The sequence below is a fragment of the Nothobranchius furzeri genome, chromosome 6 (genome assembly GCF_043380555.1).
Source record: "Nothobranchius furzeri strain GRZ-AD chromosome 6, NfurGRZ-RIMD1, whole genome shotgun sequence".
Lineage (NCBI taxonomy): Eukaryota > Metazoa > Chordata > Actinopteri > Cyprinodontiformes > Nothobranchiidae > Nothobranchius > Nothobranchius furzeri.
This window is the reverse complement of record NC_091746.1, coordinates 50457964-50482045: the sequence shown is the minus strand read 5'-3', so window position 1 is coordinate 50482045 and position 24082 is coordinate 50457964. Positions and strand designations below refer to the sequence as shown.

Below are 24082 nucleotides of genomic sequence, written 5' to 3'. Positions count from 1 at the left end.
TGACGTGTTTTAAGTGTTGTCTCAAGTTATTTTACGTTTGAGTGGTCCTTGAGGCGTCGCTGAGTTTATCACATTTACAGTCAAAAGTTTCCAACCTTGTGAACGTTTTAAGACCAAATACTAAATCTTCCGATGCAGCGTAAAACTGGAATGGAAAGAACTTTCCAGAAGCATTACCACGCTTGTGATTTTTGTCCTTTTTGTGTTTAAAGAAAAACATCACAAGCAGGTGGATTTATTGCGAGGAAAACATCAAATTACTAAAAAAGGAGGATGAAAGAAAACTGTTGGTGCTTCAGACTGAAGTAAGTCTGGTTTCAAGTCATCTACTGTTCGTGTGATCTCTTTACTAAACTATAACTGAATTATCTAACACTTTATTCTCCTACAATCCTGATTGTTTTTAGTCTTTTTTACATTAATACACATGACTAACAGCTGCCCAGCTCTGCTGAAAGGCTCTGATCTCTTCCTCTCAAACCTGAAAATAAAAGAAGTTTCTAAAAACATCTGTATTTATGTTAGATTTGTGAGAAATAAATATACAGTATCTCCTCTGTATGGGGTCTAGAGGCGTACATGTTCAACCAATTTTCTTTTATTTTAAGATCCTAGGAAGGGATTGCCAATAACTTCGTGTCTCACCATAACTCTGTGGACAACACTGGACTTCCTTTTGATTGTTTTTAGAAAACTTGATTTGATCTTTGATTCAGAGACACGTTACTGGCCCTGGGACTCGCGGACCTTGGCTTGCAGGGCGTCACACGTCTTCTTTGCATCTCCTAACAACATTGCAGTGTTGGGTTTGTAGAAGATGGGGTTGTCCACAGCTGCGTATCCCACACCCAGAGAACGTTTCATCACCACCACCTAAAAACCACAAAAATCTTCAACAGCAGTAAAGAAAGAGCTCCGAGTGTCATTTCACATGAGTAGTTGTCAGTAATGGGATAAGGATGAAACCATACATAGACTCTTGAATCCGCTCCAACATTTTTTATGACTTATGAGCTTTAGAACCTGACCACCCACCAGGTGCACAGGCACTCGTCTCATAAAATATTCCATTAGTCTTCATTTTTCTGGTCTTTAAGGCAGATCTTACTATCGTCCTGACACCAGATGTCTCACCTGTTTGGACTTCCAGACCTCTAACACTGGCATGCCAGCTATGATGGAGTTGGGGTCTTCTTGTGCGGCCGAGTTCACCGTGTCGTTGGCACCAATTACCAGAACCAGGTCAGTATCTGTTCACACAAACCACAAAAGAAAGGTTTCTACACCTTGTATGCACAAACTAAGCATCTCAGTTGAAGCATCTGTTTCCTGTGTGGAGTTTTTTTTCTTGTAGTTCAAGTTCAGTTTTATTAGAAATTTGTAAGGAATTCTAGACCCCATTTTGACATGTCTAGAAATTGTGAAAATTCGCAGTTTCACAATTTGAGGACAACAAAGTTCAGATTCAAGTTGATACGATCGCTTATTTCCTGTTGTTGAGTCTTGCAAGTTACAGCTGATTTAACAGGAGATGGCCTGGGGGGGGGGGACGGGACGGAGAAGCTTCCATGAAAAACAAAAAAAGAAAAAAAAACTACTCAGAAAGGCTTAAAGTTAGAATATTTATTTAATTATATATATATGTATATATATATATATATATATATATATATATATATATATATATATATACATATATACATATATATATCCTTTTCTTGAACCAGAATGTGCTAAAATGGCCCGTTACAGGGTTAATGAAATGTTACTCTGAACTCCACTGCCACCGTGGCCAGAATACTGCACTTGCAACTTCAGAGTGCCGGTCAGGTTCCTGTTGGACTAAGTGAAGTGGAGCTGACATGCTTGGTACTGGACTCTGCTCCCAGCACGACTGCTGCATGTTTTAGATCATGAGTAGAGCTGGGTTGTTTGATTTAGTGAATCTCTCCTGTAGACACTAATGAAGGCTGAGGAGACAGCGTCCCACCCATAGGACAAAACACATTCCGTTCATGGGACCTGGAACTTTAAGGGGTTAAAAACACGAACGTACAGCGAGGAGATATGTTTCACTTTTGTTTTTACTAACTGACACTAGGGGGTGCTAAAAGCTGCCTAGTATTTTGTTAACAAAATAAAAAACACGAAGGTAAATTAGAGAATTCGACTTTAGAAAATGTCATAATTACAGTACCATTTACAATCGCAACATTAACATTTTCTACTAAACTAATGGAAGATAACATTTAATTGCATCATCTCTCTACTTTGCTTATTGCCACATTCACCAGGTTTTTGTCCGTTTGGTACTTGTCAGATACATGCTTTGAAATAAAAGTATTGCAAAATTCACAAGTTTATTCATTTAAAACATTTAAACAGAGAAATTATTTAACCCTCCCACTGTCCTAATAGGTGTGACCCCGTGAGGAAAGATGATTATTGAGCAGGGTTGATTGTTTATCCCTTGGGTCCACATGGCAGGAGTGAGGAGTGAGCACCACCTCACCCCTGCCACGTGGACATCAAGGCATCAGTCCTGCTTAATGGTCAACTTTCCACGCAGGGTCACCCATAAAGACAGTGGGAGGGTTAAACAAAAAAGGCCTTTTGCTGATGCATAAATTATTAAGACAGCTGTTGGTTAAATCTGAAGTCCCAAACAAAGCAGCACAGTGACACATATAAAAAAGAATTCTTCCATTAAAACCTTGTAAGAGGTAAAGCGGACTCACCGGAGAAGTCCTCGTTGATCTCATCCATCTCCAGAACAATGTCATATGGGACACCAGCTTCGGCCAGCAGGACGTTAAGCTGACCGGGCATACGACCTGCTACTGGGTGAATGCCGAACCTGTGGGAAACAAAAAGTGACTTTCAGTCAACATTCACATATTTCTCTTTAATAGGAGGGAGAAAGGAGATGCCAAAGGTCAGAGATAGAACCAAAACAAGTAAAGAGAAGTCAAAAAGACTTTTAGATGGTGACAAATGTCTGTTTACACGTAACTGCCACTGAACTCCTCCAACAGTGTGTTCTATAGTGACTGAGTAGACGAAGTTCTCAATTAATCCGGTCATTTGCCCTAGAAGTCTCTCCTTCTCTCCACCCACAAACGTGTCTGACCAAAACGTGGAGCCTGATTTTGTCACCTCTGGTCAGGTGAAGGCGGACGTAGAGCACATCCGACCTGTGATGTTAATAACTGCTGCAGCCGAAGCATGAGAAACTGTTTCTGTTGTGTGTGTGTGTGTGTGTGTATGTGTATGTGTGTGTGTGTGTGTGTGTGTGTGTGTGTGTGTGTGTGTGTGTGTGTGTGTGTGTGTGTGTGTGTAAAATGCAACAAAGATGGATGGTTAACTGGGACTAGAGGGACAATTAGGCAGGCTGGTTAGAGTATGAGGATAAATTAAGAACAAAACATAAAAAAGGAAAAATCAGGGTGAAGGAGTGTTTCCCTCCTTTTTTTCTGTGACCACCCACTTTCCTTTAATCAAGGACAAATGCTCTAAGGAGCAGCCAGGATCAAACAACACGAGGAGAACAACTACACGGGGTTCTGCTGGAGCTGATTCCTCTTCTCTTTAGCTTTTCCTTTGTCTCTCTCTCACAAACTGGCGCGCGCGCGCTCACACACACACACACACACACACACACACACACACACACACACACACACTAGCCTGAAGCATCCCATCCCTCCTCTGGACTTGGTTCACTTTACATTTTCTTTACTCATCTTTCTGAATTGTAGTTCTATTTCGTCTAGTCTTAGCCCTTAAGCTAGCTGCTATTGGAAGGATGATCTCAGCATCAGCCAGTCATGAAGAGCTTAAATGTATGCCCACCGATGGTGGGCACCCCTGTGGGTACATAAATGGAGCGACTCCAGTGTTCGCCTCCGTTATCTCTTCAAGCCAAGCTTAAGAGCTTCCTTTAAAGAGCAATTATCCAAGAAGCATTCTACTCACCTACCATGTCCAGTGACGCCAGGACCTGCCCGGCCTGCCAGACGGGCTCCATCTCCAGCGGCGACCTGAACGCCAAGTGTGAGGTCTGTCTCGGGGCTCATCACGCTGGCCTGGCCTTGACCGCCCAGGCCTCGTGCCCGTTTTGTGCCGCTCTGCCCGTGGCTGAAAAGATCCGCCGTGTCGAGTACTTCACCCCCGCCGCCGCCGAGGAATTTCCGGTGGCTGACACGTACTCGCTGGACAAGGCCTTACAGTTCTTCAACTTCGGCCAGGAGCCGGCTGGCTTCAACCGACTGGACGATGTTGTCGACAGTGAGGAGTACGATGAGGCTGGCCGCCATGGCCCTTCTTCCCTCCTGGACAATACGGAGGTCGACGAGCCTCGTTCAGCGGGTCCTTCTGCTCCAGTGACTTCTCGCTCCTCCCTGCCAGCAGTTAGAGCACTGCTCCAGGAGCTGCCTGCCATCATCTCCGCGGCTGCGGTCTGCAAGGGGCTAGCTGTGCCAGAACCGGCTCCGCCTGAAGCAGATGATTTGGCGGGAATTTTCGGGGCAACACAGACGCGCTGTCCAGACCCCATCTGGCCGCGCTTCTCCGCTGCCATGAGCTGCTGGTCCGCCGCCGTCTCCGAACCTGCTAAGCTCAAGGCGCCAATTTCCACATATGCGCCCATTACCAAGGTCGAGGGCTTCTCCGACCAAGGCTGGCTTTCCGTTCCTCCACTGGAGACGGACTTGGCCTCGCTGTTTGGCGCCAAGAACCACCTCGCTGGCCTGCTGACGCAGCTCACCGATTGCGCACACCAGTGCGCATTCTAGACCGGCGCTGCAGGAAATAACATCGCCCTTCTTGCCTTTGGCATTTCCAAAATGGTGGAAGAGCTTGACGCTCCTGACGAGTCAAAAACCATCATTACTAAAACTGCTGATGCCATTCTCAATCTGTGCGCTGCTGTACTCACCGATTCTGCTCGCGTTGCTGCCTGGCAGACCCTTATGCAGCGGGCCTTGTGGCTCAAGGCCCTGCCCTCCATTCCTGAACATCTGCACAGGGAGATGCTGGAAGGCCCCATCACCTCTGACGTTCTGTTTGGTCCCTATCTTAGGAGCGTCATTGAGAGGGCTGAGAAGACAGCTGAACTGTCAGCCACGGTGCGAGACCTGGTCCACCCTCGGTTAGCCTTGCACTCCGGCCGTTTCTCCAGAGGATGGGACGAACGGCGCGGAAACTTCAGGCGCCCAGCTGCACCGCCCGCCCCACGGAGCCGGCCTCCCGCTTCAGCTCCACCTCAGCGAGACCAGAGAGTTGGCGGCCAACGGTTTCGAAAGAGCCAGCAGACACCGTCTTGGCAGTCACAGTCGTAGGAACCTCGCCGAAAGCAACCACGAAAATGACTTGTTGGGGGGAATGTGTGTGCTTATGACTGTAATAACTCTGAATGATGTTGGTTTTGAAATAAAACCCAAAAAATGTCACTTAGAGAGCACAATCCTACAGTCCTCTGCAAAATCCTCTGCCGAATCCTCACACATGCTCCCCACACCAAGCACTGCGACACATCTGCATGTTCCCGCAGTCAGTCATATTACACGGCCAGCTGTACGGGTGCACTCCATTTGCGCACTGGCCCTAGCTTCCAGCCAGGCCCAACACATTCCGCTTCCCCCACAACGTTGGGTGGGACGGGATGTCATGCCGCTGTTGCGACCACGCGCGGCGACACAGTGCGCGGCTCCTTCCGCTGGCACTTTGTCGACCCCGCGCACGGGCCCGGCTCCCACTCGTCCTTTAACTTTGGACTCCACGCTCCGCAGTGCGGATCAGCCTCTTCCAGCTGTTTCACACTGGCGCTTTCGAGCGCAGGCCTCCATGGGTCGCTCCCAGTTCTCTGGTGCGAGCGACGGCGGTAAGGGCGCGAACCCAGTCCTCAGACGTCGTTCACGTGACCTCGAACACGCGTCCGCTGTCGGAACACGCGCAAAAATGGCGCCGCCTTTGTCTCATGAGCAAATGGATATCGGAGACCATTAATTGCAGTCACACACTCCATTTTCAGTCCGCTCCGTCTCCCTTCAACGGGATCGTGGAGACGACGTTCACATCACAGGAACAATCTCAGGCCCTGGAGCTGGAGCTGCGGGAACTTCTGTCCAAGGACGCCACTTCCCAAGTCCCTCGCAGACAAGAGCCCTCAGGCTTCTACTCCTGCTACTTTGTAGTACCGAAGAAGTCGGGAGGAATGAGACCAATTCTCGACCTTTCCCTGTTCAACTGCTCCATAGCAGTGATGCATTTCTGCATGTTAACAATGAGGCAAGTCCTAGAATACGTGCGCTCCGGGGACTGGTTCACATCAATAGACCTGAAAGACGCATACTTCCACATCCCAGTAATTCCCAAACACCGGAAGTTCCTGCGCTTTTCATTTAAGGGAGTTCAATACCAGTTCAATCGTCTCCCTTTCGGCTACTCGCTAGCCCCGCGCACCTTCTCCAAATGTCTGGAGACGGCCCTGCAGCCATTGCGCACGGCGGGAATGAGGGTTTTATTTTACCTGGACGATCTGCTCCTATGCGCCCGGTCCAAGGACGAGGCATCAGAGCAAACCAGGAAGTTAATAGAGTATCTGTCAACCCTGGGGTTTTCCATAAACTGGGTTAAGAGCTCCATCCTTCCATCCCAGTCGATTGTGTTTCTCGGGGTGGAGCTGAACGCCTCCCTAATGAGAGCACGTTTGTCTCCGGCGAGAGCAGCAGATCTCACCACGGTGATCTCCCGCGTGCAACCCCGCGAGATCGTGAGAGCCCTGTTAGTCATGAAACTTCTGGGCATGATGGCTGCAGCCCACGCTGTGGTGCCGTTAGGTTTACTGCACACGAGACGCCTACAGCGTTGGTTCATCTGCCTCCGGGTACACCCGATACATCAGAAGAGACGTATGTTGAGGGTTCTCCTTCAGTGGGCGGGGACCTCGCTCACTGGGGGAATCCCTGCATCCTCTCACACGGGGTCCCCATCGGACGTCCTACGTCACACGTATCTGTGTTTACGGATGCATCACTGTTGGGATGGGGGGGCACGTGCTTGTCCCATACGGTGGCAGATCACTGGCCCTCCCACACGCACAAGCACATAAATGTGTTGGAGCTCATGACAGTGAGGAATGTGATCAGACACTTCGCTGCCCTTTTCGAGGGCCGTCATGTCGAAGTTCACACAGACAACCAGGTGGCGGCAGACTGCATAAATCGCAAAGGGGGAGTTCGATCCCTCCCACTATTGCGCATAGCCACAGATTTACTGTGTTGGACACATGTCCACCTGCTGTCCATCAAAGCCACCTACATTCCGGGGGTCCGGAATGTGGCAGCAGACATCCTGTCGAGAGGGGGACCCCGCGACTCTGACTGGTGTCTGCATCCCGCACTGATATCACAGATATGGATCAAGTTCGGGGAACCCTCTGTGGATCTGTTCGCGGCTCGCGAAAATGCTCAGTGTCGCCTGTGGTTTTCCCTGAGTCCCCGGGACCACCCCCCACTCGGAGCGGACGCCTTCTCACACCAGCCCTGGCCTCAGACGCTCCTGTATGCGTTTCCGCCAGTCCCACTGATCCCCCATCTCCTGGACCGAGTTCGGTCGGAACAGCTCTCGGTAATTCTGGTAGCTCCCAGACGCTTGTCCGCGTCATGGTTTCCAGACCTGCAAGCGCTAGTGTCCAGCTCCCCGTGGAGGGCGGACGCCCTTCTCCAGGCGGATGGGATAATCAAACATCCTCCAGAAATAGGCCAACGGCTGTGGGTCTGGCCGCTGAGCGGTCAGGCTTAAGCCTGGTTTATGCTTCTCCGTCAGCTCCGCAAGGGACAGACACGCACGGATTGACGGAAGCGTTTTGCGCTTTTACTTCTCCGTCTCCTGGGGAGTGTTGCAAAGCAATTGCCTGACAGGACCACAGAGGGCGTAGCGCTGTTCTGTGGTATCCTGTCATGTATTGGTCCACGATCGTGTGTTTATATTGTGTTTTTTGTGTATATAAGAGACTTTTAACACGGACGTATTTGTCTCTCATTCTCCCACCGCTTCATGCGCTCACCACCTCTAAACCCACGTTTCCTGTCATTTCCATCCACAAATAAAACGCTTGCTGCGCATCTTTTCACTCCTCCAGTCATGGGAGAATTAAACGTTCATATTTTTAGAGTTTTTTTCGAGAGGTATTCTTCAAGCTTCTCCGTGTCTGCCGCTAGTTATCCTCGGCTCTCTTTGCAATGGCGGCGCTGTAAACAACAGCGGCGTCCTGACCAATCACAAGCTTGCGTAATCCGTCTCGTTCGACGGATGTTTAAAAAAGTGGGCTCGACTCCGTACGTACTTGCGTGCCTGCCGGAGCCCTACGCAAGGACGGATAATGGCGTTGCGTGTCTCCGCACTGACGCAGACGGAGAAGCATAAATCAGGCTTTAGAGGCTTCTGGGCTGCAGCATGATGTGGTCGCCACGATTCAGAGTGCGCGGGCGCCTTCTACCGACACATCTTATGCTGCTAAATGGGCAACTTTCAAGAAATGGTGCACAGAGTGGAATGTTCAAGCACTCTCCTGCCAGCTGGCGGATGTCCTATCGTTTCTGGAGATGCTGATGGACAGGGGCCTCACATTTAGCACTATTGAAACATATGCTGCAGCTTTCGCATCCTGTCACCAGGGTTTTGGAGATAGATCTGTTTTCAATCATCCCCTCACAAAACATTTTCTAAAAGGTGTCAGAAGGAACAGACCTGTGTCCCGCCCGCTATTCCCCAGTGGGACCTAACGGTGGTTCTGCGTGGCTTATCTGAAGCCCCATTTGAACCCTTGGACCACTCAAGTTCCTGTCACTCAAAACTGCCTTGCTGCTGGCGCTGGCATCAGTCAAGAGAGTGGGCGACCTAACCGCCCTCTCAGTGGCTCCCGCATGCCTCAGGATCCAGGAAGATGGCGGGTCCACTGTTTTAGGTCTCAACCCAGCCTTTGTGCCCAAAAACATTAATACTTCCTTCAAATCCAGGTCAATTTCATTGGCTGGACTTTTTCCTCCTCCACATAACTCTGATGAGGAGGCGGCTTCCCACCTTCTCTGCCCGGTGCGTGCGCTCGCACGATATGTGTCACACACTTCAGGGATTCGCCGCTCACAAAGCCTGTTTGTGCACTACAGAGATTCTTCCCTTGGGCAAGCGCTGCCGACCCAGCGTCTTTCACACTGGCTGTGTGACGCCATTTCACTTACTTACACATCATCAGGGTGGGATCCTCCGGAGACACTCACTCAGCCAGAGGGAATTCCTCTTCTATGGCGCTCCACAGTGGTGTGTCGATGGAAGACATTTGTCAGGCTGCTTCATGGGCTTCACCCTGTTCCTTTACTCATTATTATTTACGAGATGTGTCTTCAGGATCCATCACTCGTTCAGTGCTTGGACCTCAGCAGGCTGAGTGAAAGCATTATGGCACCACATCAGCCCTACTTGAATGAATTTCATCCTCTTGTGGATGGTATTTTTAGTGGGGGCCCCACTCTTCTCTCTGGCTGCCTCAGCCTCTTAAGCCCTGGGCTGAGGCTGAGCGTCCCTCACTGTTGGGTGTGTCCATTGGTTGAGCTAACCAGTGTGGCGTAAACCCATCCAGCTGCGCATTATTCTAATAGCAGCTAGCTTAAGGTCTAAGACTAGACGAAATAGAACGTTGGTTACGTATTGTAACCCCAGATTCTATTAGTCTAGTCGCAGCCCTTAAGCAAATGGCCCCACTGGTTCTGTTAGGACTAAGAGCCATCGGAGACGAACAGTGGAGTCGCTCCACTTATATACCCACAGGGGTGCCCACCATTGGTGGGCGTACATTTAAGCACTTCATGATTGGCTGATGCTGAGATCATCCTTCCAATAGCAGCTAGCTTAAGGGCTGCGACTAGACTCATAGAATCTGGGGTTACAATACGTAACCAAAGTTTTCATTTCTGCTAAAGACAAAAACATCTAGATCATCACGTTACCTGACTTTCTTGCCAGCATCCTTCAGGAGCTTTACTAACTCAGCGATGGGGTACTGCGCCTTTGCTGCACAGAGTCCATAACCTGAAAGAGATTTGACAACAGTGAGGAATGGGTGGATGTACCATTCAGACCTCACACCTGATGTCATCATTTACTGAATGTTAGGATCAAACACTAGAGAGTTGCTAAACAAGGTATCTGTAAGTGTAGCGGGACATGGGCTAAAGCATATGAACCTACAGACACCAGCTTCTAAACATCCTTGACTCGCATTCTAGCCTAAAACAAGACGAGCTCCAAGTTCAAATGCAACAGAGACAGATAAAACCAGGGCCTGAAAGTTTCTTGGCGTGTTCAGAGAAGCATTTGGTTGCGTTAAAGTCAGAGACATTTGCTTTACAGAGAAGGTTTTTAACATGCTGCCAAATGAGAGATTGTGAATTAATTTCCGCATCGTCTTTTTGGCTAAAAGATGGAGAACAAAGCCTGTTTTATCACCTCATTGTGATAAAGTTGTGAAATTTTTGTACAAAGTAAAATAAATAAATAAGATAAAGAAAAAAAGAGATAATTTTGCAATATCACTCACCCTAGATGACATTACTGGCTTGAATTGTTACTGTGGTGAAAGTTGCTGTGCTGTATTGCTGATTTTTGTTTTACAAAAAAAAAAACAGCAATACTTATGTGCATTTACAGTGTAGAATGACTATTAAAGATGTTTGGTTTAATGAGCCTTACTTCCTTTTTTCCTTTCATAATAAAAGTCCCATCCTGTTGCACTGCATTTCCAAATTAAAACACAAAAAAAAATCCTGATAATTAAATTATTGATTTCTCTTTGTGTTGTTGATTCGTGAAAAAACAACTGTAGAGAAAGAGTTTAGAGAAAGTCAAAGAGCATTTAATTCAGTGACAGCAAACCTGGCGTTAATCTCATCTCTGAGGTATTATCGGTCTTCCCCTGAGGCTGATACCAGTTAATCAATAAAACTAAGAGAAAAACAAAGACAACACTGGATTCTGCAATAAAGCTACAATGGCAAACTTGGAAAACAAATTAGCTTAAAAAATGGTATCATGCCTCTTAACATTCTAACATCATATAGCTATAAATATGGGAGATTTAAAAAAAATAAACAAAAAATGGTTCTCTCGCATTTGTCTAAAAACAACCGCCAAAACAACGTTTCGGACCAAAAACAACTATTGGACATCCGGTTGTCGGTCTCAATGAAATGCAGCACTTCGCTGGGTCCTCCACTCATTACACATTCGCGTATTTCGCTACAGAACACCACAGGTGTGAGAGGTTCTCCGCTCAAATATACCAGAGAAGGAGAAACAGCCGGCCGCTACCACTTCTACTTTAGGACAAACTACCAGTGTCCCAAAGAAGAAAAAAAAACACCTTTTGAAGTCATGGATAACGAAAGACATTTGGACGTAGAGAACAGGTGACAGGTGTTTAGCCCTATATCGTTTCATCTGGCATAGCAGGTTTCTGGTTCTGGCAGAGGTGTCTCAGGAAAGACACACGAGGGGAGGGATGAGTGTCCCGTGACTGTGTTTGCATTCAAAACCTAGCTTGTTTGCTGACTCGCCATAACAGCTTTACTATTTTTAAGTCTATAATTGCTTTCATAATCAAGCATGCTAAATGATATAGTACATTTTTCTCACACAAACAGCTGTCAGATGGTCCAGTGAGGTTACCAATCTTCATCACAACGGCTCAGAAACTAAAACTTTACAAAACATTGATTTAAGTGACACAGCTTCAAACTGAACTCATGAAAAATATAAAAAGTTATACAAGCTCTCTCCAAAACACACAGTTTGCTGTTGCCTGACCTCCAGCTAAACTTTTTTTTAAACACAGCAGATTTGTTTTTACCTTTTTTTGCTGACAAGTGATGCCACCAACACCAAAAGTGCTCTGAGGAAGACTACAACGTTAGCCAAAACTTGTCAGCAAAAAGCAGGTAAAAACAAATCTACTACTATGCTGTGTTTAAAAAAAATAAAAACAATGAGAGGATTACACAGAACGAACGTACAAAAGATCTCCAGCTAAACAATGTAAAGAATCACGCGCACACACAGGAGTAAAAGTTTCTAGCTTGTTCTGCCAACAGACTGACATTAGTTTCTCATGTAAGACAATCACGTGGTGCCAGAGCATGTAAAGATGGTCCAGACAAAGCCAAGAAAGCACTTGTGTGTTTATCAAGCTTAAACTGTTTCCACAGATGTCAATCAGGCAAAGTGACTGTGGCAGCTCCAATTAGAGAAAACACTCAGGATGGAAACAAGGGCAGTGACTAAACGTTGGCACTTGGTAACAAGGTCACAGACTATCTGTAATTCTTCAGAGGTCCATCAGAAATGTTCTCCTTTCCTTTTTTTTAATCATTATGTGCAAAAACTCTAAAAAGATTTAGCATTTTTTATTTCCGTCGCTTTCTCCAACTTTGTGTTTGGCTTTAGTTTTCAGACATGTTTTTATTTCCATGCCAACTTTTTTCTAAATAACCTACATTGAACGCCTCATTTCTCTTTCACCGGACCACATGAATACTTTCATTCTGCAGTTTTCCTAAATTGCAGTGATTTCCTCTGAAGATTGAGTTTTTGTAAACTGGCGCTGTGACTGGAATCACCAGGCTGGGTGCTTTTAGTCTGTGTTTACATGTACCCACGTGAGCAAAACAACTCCCTGGATCTGGATCACAACAATCTGACGGGGATCTGGAGCATTCCCGGGCCACCCAGTGACGCATTTACAGCAGCCAATTCAAGGACACCTGTAACTGTCAACATGCTTCCAAACGCTGAAAACACACATGTAGCTGGAACAAAGGTTGGATCTGACACTTCAGACCTGTGAAGCCAATCTGGACCTCAGTATTTGGAGTTGTCAACAAACCCTGCAAACCCTCATTTCATCCAATTTCCCCATGACCTTGCATTTACGCGCTCAGCTGTAGAATTTCTATTTATGAGTTACTGACGACCACACAGAAAGACAGGCGAATGTGTTTTTGCACTGCAAGTTGTCAATTATGGTGATGTAACATGGGTCAAGCAAAAGTTAAATAAGCATCACACACTTAGCTGATGGGGGCAGGGTAAAGAGTGACAAAACTCTAATGTTTTTCTACTCGCGCACCAATCCAGGGAGTGTGTTTTTACCTGGAGTGATGATGATATTCTGCGCCTCTTTGATCATTTCCACAGTCTGGTCCACGTTGACCTCTGTGTGCGTTCCCGTGATCTCCATGGGCTTTCCTGTACCGGTGGAAGATGTGCCGTAACCTCCGAGGATCACGTTAGCCAGGGAACGGTTCATAGCCTGAGAGGTGAAGAATTATATTTTTATTCCCTTTGTGAGAGTGGATGAAAAACATAATAGGTTCTCTAAATAAAAATAGGTGGACAGGAGAGGAACTGCTTACCACACACATGATATAGGACAGAATGGCTCCAGATGACCCGATGAGGGCTCCCACGATGGTGAGCAGGTTGTTATTTAGCAGGAAGCCCTCCGCACACAGAGCCCAGCCTGAGTAACTGTTGAGTACGGTGATGACCACTGGCATGTCAGCACCTCCGATGGCAGCCGTCAATGTTACGCCCTAATGGAGACCGGGGGGACACGAGGCTCAAGTATTTGTTTCATTTACAATAAAATGCCGATACAGCTCAGGGCCTGTGTGTGATGTGTGTGACCCCTCCCTACATGTGGTGGGTGTCCTGTTAGCTACAGCTGTGAAATGCAAGTCTTTATTAGATTACGACAGCTCAGCCTTGAGGAGTCTGGAGAGACTCACACGTGTGTTCGCAGCCTCAGAAATCTGTCTTTTGGTCTCCAGAGGATGTCACCAGCAACAAGTTATAATGAATAAAAGTGGGAGCAAACAACCTTTGGAATAAAAGCCAAGTCTTGTATAGTTCAGACTCATGGATCACAAAAAGTTGCAACATAGTTATTTGTTTTTTTCTGTTACGTTGATCGCATCAGTGTGAAACAAGCTCACAAGGCCCAAGCATGAGTTTAGCTCTACTTTAACATTTAATGTGTATCCATAACAGCAATAATTGTAAAAAGTCTCAAATCATCCTCAACCTTTCAACTGCAGCTTATCTCCTCCAAAACATTTCATATTTTCATTAACAGAATAAATCCATCATTTGAACAGTCGTTCAACAGCAGCACGTTGATATGACCGCCATCAGCCTCGATGGGGCTAGATATCCAGAATCCGATTAATTTATTTCAGCTGACTCATCATAGACGGAGCTGAAAGTTTCCTTTTAAAACTGTGTGCAAGCTTGCAAACACACACACACACACACACACACACACACACACACACACACACACACACACACACACACACACACACACACACACACACACACACACACACACACACAAGATTATTCATAAAAAGAAACTAAAATGGTAACATACTGGTTTCTTCTGGAATGCAGCACAAACTGTCCCCTAAATTACACCAGGTCCATGAATGTTGTGTCACAGCAGTGACATGGTTTCATCTCGTCCACCACAGTATCTCAGTCCCCACCAGGAGAGTGAAGGACTTGGAGCGGCTGGGCCATGCCTTGTCGTTCCAAGACACACTGATTGTCTCCTCGAACGAGGTCTTCGTCCATCGGTAACTACGTTATGTCTCACCATTAAGCAATTGCAATGATGCATTTGTCTTTTATTTTGAAACTAAGCAGGTACTTCACACTGACACCCTGTGCTAACTGCGGTGTCTTGTTAAAAATAGAACCCAAACCCATCTTTACCAGAGCGACAACAAGCTTCAGGGACACGTCTGACATGCACTGTGGTACGTCTGGTATAAACCACTGATTAAAACGGCGTTTATTAACACGCCGCTCGTGCACCTGGTGTAAAGTGTGGGTACGTCCTCCGCTGATTTCTCCAACTACACGTGCAACAATTGTAAAACTACAGCAAATCATTGTGAAACGTTTTCTTTACTCTTTGCATTATTTACGATTATGTTTCTCTTTTGCTTTAAATGCCCTCTTTTAGGTTTATGCACAGCAAAGCAGGAAGCAAAATCAGAGTCAGAGAGAGTCTCCAAAAGCAAGACCACTCAGGCCGCTTTTGTTTAATAATGGAGACACCGCGGAAAGAAGGAGCTGAGCCAGAAAGCAAGGCTCTCGATTTACCAGTCGATCTACTGCCCAGTCCTCACCTATGGTCATGAGCTTTGGGTAATGGCCGAAAGAACAAAATCGTGGATACAAGCGGCCAAAATGAGTATTCTCTGCGGGATGGCATGGGTTCCACCTTAGAGATAGGGTGAGGAGCTCGGACATTCGGGAGAGACTCGTAGAGCCGCTGCTCCTCCATATCAAGAAGAGTCAGCTGAGGTGGTTTGGGCATCTTGGTAGGATGTAGGGCTGCTCGATTATGGCAAAAATAATAATCACAATTATGGTAACTGAAATTGAGATCACGATTATTTAGGACGATTTTTCAATTTATGTTGATTTTATTTGTTTTTATTCAGTCATAAAATTGCTCAGGGCACAATCAGGACAAAAATAAGAAACAAGATGATCACTAAAAGAACTCCTGATTCCCAGGATAAAAAGACCAATATACTTATAGCTCATAGTTTATGACCCAAGGGCTACAGACCTTGGTTTAACTCATGTAAGTCTAACCAGTACAGACCCAAATACCAATATCTTGCAAATACTGACAGCAAGAATTATACAGTGGCATTTATAACAAATACATGCAAATAAATTGATGTTCACAAAATGCTGCATAACATTTATTGAGTCGTGTCAAGGTGCTGTAGGAGAGTACACTAGCACTGTGTCCTCAGAGAGACTAGTTATTAGTTATCAGTGTGAGGAACTTATTTCTACCTTATTTATAAACTATGTATTTACAAGTCCATCAGTTAATGTAATAATTGTCCCAACCACAGCTGCACCCCCCACCCCCCAACCCGGTCTCACAGCAATCGGGGCAAGCTGCACGTGTTTAGCACGCTGCAGCGCACATTTAGCCGTTTTAGTGGCTCAGGAGCCCGCAGGTGCGGTGTGTGTCACTCACTCTGGTTAATCCAACAGGGAGCCGGCTCCGAGAGCTGTTTCTTTAGCGACTGACACATCACTACATCATTCCCTTTCCTAATGTCCTGAAGAACGGTCCGGAGAGCAGGCGGAGTGTTTAGCTAACCTGCAGGAAATGTCGACGACAGTTATCCAGAAAGTAGCTAATGGTTACCAGAGATGTTTCTGAGGTGTTCGCTAGGTACTTTTAAGATTTAAAAAGTCAAGAAGGGGGTCTGAAAAGCTGCTAGAAATAGCGTCAAAGTCACAAAGTTGGCAACACCGTGGGAGGAGCGCTTCATTTGCAACTCGGGGCAGCGCAGGCGGGAGGAGCAAATAATCGGCTTGTTTTGTTTTTTATAATCGTTCAAAACTCAGATCGTAATCGTGATTAAAATTCGATTAATTGAGCAGCCCTAGTAGGATGCCTCCTGAATGCCTCCCCAGGGAGGTGTTTCAGGCATGTCCTGCCGGCAGGAGGCCCCCTGGTCGACCCAGGACACGTTGGAGAAAGAACATCTCCGAACTGGCCCAGGAATGCCTTGGGGTTCTGCCGGAGGGGAGGAGCTTCCTAGTTGGGATGCTGCTCCCGCGACCCAGATAGGCGGAAGAAGACGAGACATCGCAGATTTTTCTGCGCTCATTTTCCCTGCTCACGTGCTTTGAGATGCACTCACATCACAGACCACAGACCGCCCATGTGCTCAATCACATCCACATTCCTAAGGCAGTGTTGAACAAACGCGGCCAGACTGGGTCGGGTGGGCAGAGTGGAATGGAGCTGATACTAGTGTGTGACCCCGGGTTTCCACAGGAGCCGTCAGCAGCACGTTACTGCAGCAGCACGTCTTGCTCGCGTAAGCTGCTGCTTGGCCCTTCCCACGAGACGCGAAGCAGCAGGGGAGCAGCTGTCACCGACAGAGCACGAAGTCACACGAGTGACTTCGTCAGTAAACACAACAACAAGCAGGAGAAAACTACAACATGGCTCCAAAAGGTTTGTGTTTTATGTTCTGTCCGTTTTATAATCGCCAATACGGACCTGAAAAACAAAGGAGACCGCTAGCTAGGTGATAACTTCTCACGGGGCCGCACAGTTAGTAACTTTTCTTAAAAGTAAAGCAACCGGAAGGCAGTACATTTCTTTATTCTGAAAATCTCGGGAGCTTCTCTCCATTTCCTCGTCCGATTTCCTGTCTTTCCTTCCCCAAAAATGTTGAACTTGACCCATTTCAGAGGCGTCGTGCGTATTAAATAGAACCGGCGCGTAAAGGCCGCGACATGCTGCTCCTGAGACGCGGCCGACTCGCGCTGCTGACGGCTCCGGTGGAAAAGGTTCTGTTGACCACAGCGGTTCCTATCAGCAGCTATGACGTGCTGCTGCAGCAACGTGCTGCTGACGGCTCCTGTGGAAAGCAGGGGTGAGTGGCAATAGTTAACCGGTTAACCGATTAATTGCCGTTAATGTTGTAATCGGGTAAAATATATTTGCTCGGGCTAAATGCTTCAAGTCCTTCTGCGTGCTTGGGGGTAATATATTTTGTGCCACTAGAGGTTGGTTTCTGGTTAACCAGCTGTTAACCATTAAGGGGCTTCAATAACTGGCTATGGAAATTTTGGAAAACATGCCCCAAATCTGGTAACTTTCTGCACTGTAACTTCTCCCCCTTTAAGTTTAACTTTGTTTCTTTTTAATTTTTAAATTGTATTTTCTATCATGTTGATTTTAATGTTCTTGCTATTCTTACTAAAGGAAAGCACATTGAATTGCCTTTGTGTATGAAATGTGCTATATAAATAAAGCTGCTCTGCTTTGCCTCTTTACCTGCTTAACAGGCTGTTAGCTGTTATGCTAGCAGTTGGTATTTTCAGTTTACCAATCATCAATAAAAAGCACAAGAAGAAGAAAAAAGTTTGCTTTTTCTGTTGGCATCATGGTAGAACCTGGAAGTAAAAGTAAGAGAGTCATGCCTTTGGAGGCAAAGAGCTAAAACCAGAGTGAACATCAGCGTGGCCTACACTAGTTTGAGGGAGCTACAAAACCACGGACTGATGGTGACCTGGCTTTGTTGCTGCTGGACTTGTAAGAAATAATATTTTTTGTCTAACGGTGTGGATCTTTTTACGTTGTGGTTTATTTTAGTATTAGTTGGCTCGTGCTTGTGTTAGCTCGTTGTTATTGCTAGCTACAGTAGGCTGCAGCAGGGTTGTTTATGACCGTTATAATTCAACTTTCAACCAGTAGGGCAGAGAAGCAGGAAACTCCTCGGTGTTACTTTAATGCTTTTTTAAACCCTTCTGTTGCTGACATTTTTCATATCCCATTATGTTTCCACCATATTTTTATGTTCCTAAAACTTTAAAATAATTTTTCACTCCCAAATATTTTAGTTGCATGTTCACATGTTGACCAGTCAGAGAGTGGGTTCATTTAGGTCCACTGCATTTAAATCAAGTATTTCACAAAAAAGACCCATGCTGAGAGCAGATCTAAGAAATGCATGCATGCAGCATACCATAATAGCAGAGAGAGCAGAAACTGATCCGAGGCAAGTCATGCCTGTGGTATAGCTCGGATCCAGCAAGTAGGGAACCATCCCACCAATGCTACCCGCCAGGAGAGTGGCGTTGAGAGCGTGACGAGCTGGGAGCATCAGAGGAGCGCTGTTCAGCAGACCTGAGGAAAAACAGCAGGGAGGAAGTGGAGGAAATAAAACTGAAAGATATGACGATAAAGGCTAATACACAACCTATGTGAAGAAATTAAAAAGTGATTTGACTTGTTGATTGTGCACAGTCTGGCAGACACAGGACAACAAAGGGGTTTAAATCCTGCAACCAACCACAGGCCCGTTTTTTACTTTTCTCACCTTGTAGCTTGCCGTATGCCACCAGAGAGCCACTGAAAGTGATTCCACCAATGAAGGTACCAAGGTAGGCGACAATCTTAGTGAGGTTAGCTGCAGGATCCGTGGCGAAGTGGGGGTACTCGATCATATATTCAGCCACACAGGTGAGCACGGCAGCCAGTCCAACCAAACTGTGGAACGCTGCCACCAGCTGGGGCAAGTCAGTGATCTGGATCTTCTTAGCAATGGCCAAGCCTGGGAATGGACATAAAAATACAGGGGAATAAATAAAGTGCTGTGCACCCGTAAAGGTCCCATGCAAATCACAAGCTTGTGCACACACATACACTCAAGAGGGCTGCTGGGAAGTAGGCCCATGTGAAAAGCCAGGTGCTGCTGATGAAGCCTGCTTCAGGAATTTCCAGGTTTTTCCCCTGGTCTAAAATGTGCCTTTGTGTGCATGTGTGCGTGTGTGTGTGTGTGTGTGTGTCTGTGTGTGTCTGTGTGTGTGTGTGTGTGTGTGTGTGTGTGTGTGTGTGTGTGTGTGTGTGTGTGTGTGTGTGTGTGTGTGTGTCTGTGTGTGCGTGTGTGTGCGTGTGTGAGCACTCATGCCCAACAGGAAGCCTTTCAACACTGGTGGATCTGGAAAACAGCATTATTATCTGTGTGGATAGTTTAGTCTGGTTTTCAGCTTTGTTACTGGAACAATTAGCATTTAAATGATGGAGCTGCTCTGAAGCAGAGAGAGAAAGTGCGTAATATCTGATTCGAATCACTCCGACAGCCCTCCTGTCTCTGGTGAGTTAGTCATGTTGTGTTTGATGTCAACATCAGAAACTCTGAACACACCTGTTTCTTCTTTCAGAGTCTGGAATACATGCATACAGACACAAACAACACAGAACCCACATCCATCTGCTGCAGCACTACTCTGCCAGTATGAACAGTTTCTCTGCATCTCTACCAAACACACACACACACACACACACACACACACACACGTACACACTCACCAGCACTGCCACCTACAGCCATGGCTGCACTCATCTGTGCCAGGAGCTCAGGGTTGGGTTTGAGAGCCCCCAGAGTGGCAGCCAGGCCCCCCGCCACTCCGATCATGCCCAGAGCGTTTCCCAGCCGAGCCGTGGTCTGGTTAGAAAGGCCAGCGAGGGCACCGACACAACACAGGCCTGAGCCCAAGTACATCATCTGTTGAAAGAAAGACCGTTGAGGATCGGGATAAAAAGTGGAAAAAAGGTTCAATGGTTTTAGTTGGACAGTTCGACACAACATCTGGACAAATGCTGAACATGTTTGGAGGTTTGGATAACTCCTATGGTCTGTTTTTGTTCCATTTCTGTGGGACAAAAACCACAAATACTTTTCTACATGTAGTGTAACATTTCATTGCACCTGTTCAATGTTGTATCCAGAGTGCAGAGCAGCAGCATAGCCTCCGACGAAGACTCCACCAGGAAGCAGGTACAGGTAGTTGTGCTCCGGAGGATCGGTGGGACGTTTAAACATGTCCAACATCTTCTGGGTTACCAGGAAACCACCTGTGAAAAACAGAAAGAAAGAATAATAAAAATACACTTGTACTTACACTGGTACTAAATTAGGTTTCAGAGCACAGATGGAAAAAAACTTGGCAGTCGAGGCACCTGGAAAAGGTCAACAGGTGTTGCAAAATCAACAGCTGAAAGGTTTTTGCCAAGTCCAATAACCAAAGTCAGGAATTTAATGAGTCTACTTTATGTCAGGATAAATATTTCAAATAGAAAACCTCAGAAGTGTTAACCTAGGACCAGACAGTGTCTCACTGCTTTACAGGAAAATCTCACATTACCATGTGCAAGTCTCTATTCTCCCCTCTGGCATGACGGCAACCACACGAGCACACATGAACCCTCAGAAACGAGGGTGAATCAGAGGTTAGCGTCACTTTCTGTCCGGCACGGGTAACTTTAGCCAAGAATATCCGAGATAGAGCATGGAATAATAATTCCATTACCGTCTTTACAGTTCTGCAAACATGCCCAAGTCAATTCTTTTAATTGGAAGAATGTGTTGCTGTAATACAATACCATTCACCTATTTGTTTAGAGTTTTTATTTTAAATATTATTTATCAATACATTGAATCCACTGATCTCCTATTAGAAATAAATGCATCAAGAGTTAAAGACAATGAGGCCTAAAATCTAAAAGGACTCCAAACATGACCATGTAAAGCCTGATTTATACTTCTCCGTCGGCGCAATGGCTCTCCGACAGGCTCACAGAGGGTGACGGAGACATGCCCAAAGTTTTAAACATCTGTCCAAAGTGACGGAGACCGCAAGCTTGTGATTGGTCAGGACATCGCTTCCTGTAAATTCGTCACCAGCACCGCTGTAGCTCCGTTAAAATGTAAATAGATATTTAGCAGCAGACACAGAACAGAATGAAGAACGCATTACAGAAAAAGTCAGAAGATATGAACATTTATTCACCCGTGACTGAAGGAGTACAAAATACGGAGCAAACGTGAACGGAAACGAAGGAAAATGTGAGTTTAAAGGTGGTGACCGCATGAAGAGGTGAAGGAGAACAAAGGACAAATTTGTCCGTGTTATAAAGTTTCTGAAATACATAAACACATTAGTAAATACACCATTGTGCACCGGATATGTGACTGTAATGGTGGCAGGATACCCCAGAAAAGCGTTACCCCCTCTGATGTCCTGGGGGGGAGATTGCTTTGCAACACTCCCTAGATGACAGAGAAGTCTGATGAGAAAACATCTCCCATCACTGCGTGTGCACAACTCAACACTCGAGCTGACGGATAAGTATAAATTAGGCTTTAAAAGAAAAGAAAGAAAGAAAGAAAGAAAGAAAGAAAGAAAGAAAGAAAGAAAGCTTTTATTTAGCGCCTCTCAAGATAAAAACCACGAGGCGCGTCACAAAAACAAAAATAAAAGAGGTGTAAAAAAGATTTTTTAAATAAAGGCACAAAATGTTTAAAATGAGAAAAATAAAATTGTGATGAAAGGAAAATACTTTTTTTTTTGTGGCTGGAGGTCCTCGTCATTGGCAGGGATCACTGCAAGGTGCTTATTGGGGTGACTCACCAGCAATGTTGACTGAGGAGATGAAGGCAGCGAGCACGGCCAGCGTCTCCGCAGTACTAGAAGGCAAGTAGCCCCCCCCCATCAGGGACAGACCACCCACAGCTGTCAGACCTGCAGACAACGTCAGAGTTTACAAAATTACATTTTCATATTAAATGGTTCAGGGAAAGTCTGGTGAATTACATAATAATTAAACAGGAACTTTGAGTAATAAATCTATCATTTAGTTATTATTTGTTTATCAACACTTCCACACACGCTCCTCTCAGAACCCAGTTTGCCTGCCAGAGTGGAAAAACAGAAAAAAAAATTGTAATTTTGTGATAAAAAAAGAAAAAGGAAAGAGTATGTGTGTGTGTTTAACCAAAATAGGTTCAGGAAACCTTGATAAGATCATCCCCTGTAATGATTTACAGGCAGTAAGATGCAACGTGGCACCGAGAGCCGGTGTTCACACGGACATGAGTGCAGTTTGGGTTGACTAACAGGTGTGTTTTCTCTGGATGGATAAAATCCAAAGTTAGACTTTCCTTTGGAGGAAAAAACAAGTGGAAATACGGCCAATTTCTGCTGCCAAAAACCAGCTTTAGAATCCTCTTTGTTTATCGGATCCTATGTGGAGTTTCCAATGTTGCCAAACATAGTTTCTCAACTCCTATAATGTAATTACAAGCTCATTTAAAACCTGTGATGAAACCAAGGAGATGATCACAGCAGGAAACACCAAAAAGATATTGTGTAAGGAGACAATCTGCCAGAGTTCTCCAAACATCTGTACTTTAAAGACTTAAACCACTGAAGCTGTGTCAGTCCTTCATACTGCATAAATTCACACACTGATCCAATTCTTATCTCTGAAGTGTTTAATACAACGGGCAGGGCCGGTCTTAACATAATAATACAAATATCTGTTTTTGAGTTCGCAAAAGTATTTATGGAAGAAAAAACAGGAAAAAACCCAAAAAATCATTTATGTTCTACATATTTTATTAGATCTTTATTTAAAATTGTTGTGTTGTTGGAGATAAGGATAAATATGTGCGAATGTATAAAAATGACTTGACAGGCTTAAGGTTTAATGCAATAGGTGTATCAGACAGAAACCAACCTGAGATGGCATTGGTGACAGACATGAGGGGAGAGTGCAGAGCAGGAGTGACTCCCCACACCGTGTGGTATCCCACAATTCCAGCGAGACCGAAGGTGGTGACGATCTGAGTGAAGGCGGCGTTGGGAGCGATCAAGCCCAAACCCAGCAGGGTGGAGATACCTGGGACAGAACGAGAAGATAAAACGTCAGAGCGAATGAGGCAGCTGGAGATGCCCGTTAGGAACGTCTAATGTTTGATTCTGACAGAATTACTGACTGAATAAGGTCAAAGAGGCTGAAGAATGAGCCTTTAATGCAGGGGTCTCCAACACATCGGTCGCTCGTGACGCACTTGAAGGTTGCTCGCCTGGAAGCAGCCAGCAGCCACCCTGCCTGACTAAATTTGATGGCAAGCCTTCTCAGTTTTTGTAATATCTAATCTAAAATTAGCATTTTGTGGAAATTAAATAAAAATCTGATTATTGCACAAATCTTTCGCCAAACATGTTCTACTGGAAATAAGCGGATTAATTGCTCAGGTTGCAGCACGGATCCCCGTTTCTGTTAACTTAGATCAGCGGCTGCAGCTGCAGGTGGATGAAGACACGCTGCTAAAGAAGATGGAGGACAACTGCTATAGAGACCTGGTTTCAGAAAAACATCCTCTGGGAAACAGTAAAGTCTTATCTGCGGTAACCAACTGGGTCGCAGTACATTGTTGATTGACACATCAAATAGAAAATGAAATTTGAAAAACAATCTCAAGCAAGAGGAACCTTCATGGTCTGCTTCCACAAAGTGGACTAGAATTATCATCTATTTTGTTTATCTAAATGTCACTTAAACGAATGTTGTCGGCCATCATCCTTTTTAGGACTGATGACTATGGTTTAGAAGAATGTTCTG

At 45.7% G+C, this 24082-nt stretch overlaps 1 protein-coding gene across 1 annotated transcript in view; it reads right to left on the bottom strand.

Moving 5' to 3' along the window:
* Positions 1-523: 523 nt before the first annotated feature.
* nnt (nicotinamide nucleotide transhydrogenase) overlaps positions 524-24082 on the bottom strand; it is a 49432-nt gene continuing 25873 nt past the window's right edge. Inside the window, exons 11-22 of the mRNA XM_015940894.3 lie at positions 23195-23356; positions 22087-22197; positions 20385-20530; positions 19985-20180; positions 18993-19226; positions 18639-18799; positions 13467-13646; positions 13204-13363; positions 10008-10089; positions 2739-2857; positions 1135-1250; positions 524-873 (exon numbers count right to left, since the gene is read on the bottom strand). Of these exons, the coding sequence (XP_015796380.3) occupies positions 724-873; positions 1135-1250; positions 2739-2857; positions 10008-10089; positions 13204-13363; positions 13467-13646; positions 18639-18799; positions 18993-19226; positions 19985-20180; positions 20385-20530; positions 22087-22197; positions 23195-23356 (1817 nt within the window). The 3' untranslated portion in view covers positions 524-723. The remainder of the gene's footprint in view (positions 874-1134; positions 1251-2738; positions 2858-10007; positions 10090-13203; positions 13364-13466; positions 13647-18638; positions 18800-18992; positions 19227-19984; positions 20181-20384; positions 20531-22086; positions 22198-23194; positions 23357-24082) is intronic.